Source organism: Peromyscus eremicus, chromosome 8b, assembly GCF_949786415.1.
Source record: "Peromyscus eremicus chromosome 8b, PerEre_H2_v1, whole genome shotgun sequence".
NCBI classification, from domain to species: Eukaryota; Metazoa; Chordata; class Mammalia; order Rodentia; family Cricetidae; genus Peromyscus; species Peromyscus eremicus.
The window spans coordinates 32,408,197-32,410,342 of NC_081424.1; the positions used below are offsets into that span (position 1 = coordinate 32,408,197).

Here is a 2,146-nt window from a genome sequence, read left to right on the forward strand (position 1 = left end):
CTACAAAGACGGAAATCCCTCAAGCACCATAAAACAGACTCATGACCAGCAACTTTTCCCAACCAGCCCTGCAGCTCTGTTATGAGGACATGAATGGATCCTGCATTAAAACTCCCTACTCGCCAGGGGTCAGGGTCATCCTGTACATGGTCTTTGGCTTTGGGGCTGTGCTGGCTGTGTGTGGGAACCTCCTGGTGGTGATTTCAGTTCTCCATTTCAAGCAGCTGCACTCTCCAGCCAATTTCCTCATCGCCTCTCTGGCCAGTGCTGACTTTTTGGTGGGAGTCTCTGTGATGCCCTTTAGCATGGTCAGGTCCATCGAGAGCTGCTGGTACTTTGGAGACAAGTTTTGTAGCCTTCACAGTTGCTGGGATGTGGCATTTTGTTACTCTTCTGTCCTCCACCTGTGCTTCATCTCCATCGACAGGTACATCGCTGTCACTGACCCTCTGGTCTATCCCACCAAGTTCACAGTGTCTGTGTCAGGAATTTGCATCAGCATCTCCTGGACTCTGCCCCTGGTGTACAGCGGTGCTGTGTTCTACACAGGCATCAGTGCCAAGGGGATGGAAAGCTTAGTGAGTGCTCTCAACTGTGTAGGGGGCTGCCAAGTTGTTGTCAATCAAGACTGGGTTCTGATGAGTTTTCTTTTGTTCTTCATACCTACCCTTGTTATGATCATTCTCTATAGCAAAATTTTTTTGGTAGCTAAACAGCAAGCTGTAAAAATCGAAACTACCATAGGTAGCAACAAAACAGAATCATCGTTAGAGAGTTACAAAGCCAGAGTGGCCAAGAGAGAGAGGAAGGCTGCAAAAACCTTGGGGATCACTGTGGTGGCATTTGTGATCTCATGGTTGCCATACACAATGGATACACTGATTGATGCTTATACGGGTTTCATCACTCCTGCCTACATCTATGAAATTTGTTGCTGGGGTGCCTATTATAACTCAGCCCTGAATCCTTTGATTTATGCTTTGTTTTATCCTTGGTTTAGGAAAGCCATAAGGCTTATTTTAAGTGGGGAGATTTTAAAGGGACATTCATCAACCACAACTTTGTTTTCAGAATAAGCTTTAATGCTAAATTCAGAAAGTATCTCAAGGGACAAAATTATGAAGCAGTGATGGAACTAAATATAAGAAGTGACTCTTTGGGGAACACAATATTTTGAAAACAGGAGAAAAAGCCAAGGCAAAGTTAAACCATTAAACTGTCATACAGGTGGTTATTATACTATGTGACAAACCAATACATGGCCTCTACGTGTCACCAGTGTCAATGTTTTTGAACATATGTCTCTCAGTGCATTGAGTTTTTGATTTCATTTTGGGTGTGAAATCCTCTTACCAAGTGATCTTTCTTCCTCTGCCTTTTGCAACACTACATTAGGTTTCTTTCGTTGTTAGGACAAAAATACCATAAACCCGCTGGCTTAATCACAGCAATGTCTCAAAGCTGAGAGCCAGGAAGTCCACGATCAAGCCATGCCAGAACTGACTTCTTCTGAAAGAGTCTGTCTTCAGATTTCAGAAGCCACTTGCTCTTTGTCAGTGCCCTTATCTCCTTTTACAGGGTCATCAGACACATTGGATTAAGGTTTACCTTAAATTATACATTTTAACTCAATTGGCTCTTAAAGATGGAGTACTCAATGGTAGGACTTCATCTTGGAAAATTGTAGAACTTGGTCTTACAAATGAATCTGGGGTGACATGAAGCAGCCATAACAGACACAGCCACCCATGCTAACACAGTACAGGAGTAATTTTTCTCACTGCTCTTCTGTGATTATTCCTCCATCTCCTCCCATCATTGTTCACCTCTCAGGATATGAAGGCATGTGGAATCCTCCTGTGTCCAACAGAGGTCGGAATCTTGGAGCATCCCCAATGTGGTAGGACTGGTATTTTAGTTTTAAAGACATACACTGCCCAGAAAGTAGGAAAATCTTCTACCAAAAGGAAGAGCCAAGGAGGAGAATATGATATGGAAGATGGACAAGATGAGGTACTTCAGAGAAGGAAGAGTATTAACAAGAGACAAGGGATGGCGATGTAGAAGAGGGATGAGTTAGACTAAAGTATAGTGGGATGTATGTCCATAGCCAGATAATGCAATAACAAAGCCGCCACAATGAAAC

General features: G+C 43.2%; 1 protein-coding gene across 1 annotated transcript; it reads left to right on the forward strand.

The window, feature by feature from the left end:
* LOC131918850 (trace amine-associated receptor 8c-like) lies at positions 1-1,076 on the forward strand. The gene has a single exon (XM_059273013.1). The coding sequence runs from the start codon at positions 42-44 to the stop codon at positions 1,074-1,076; it is 1,035 nt and encodes a 344-aa protein (XP_059128996.1). The 5' UTR covers positions 1-41.
* The last annotated feature ends 1,070 nt before the right edge of the window (positions 1,077-2,146 follow it).

What these genes read in the sequence shown, in the direction of transcription:
- LOC131918850 (XM_059273013.1), top strand. Translation starts at nt 42, where the DNA reads ATGACCAGCAACTTTTCCCAACCAGCCCTGCAGCTCTGTTATGAGGAC.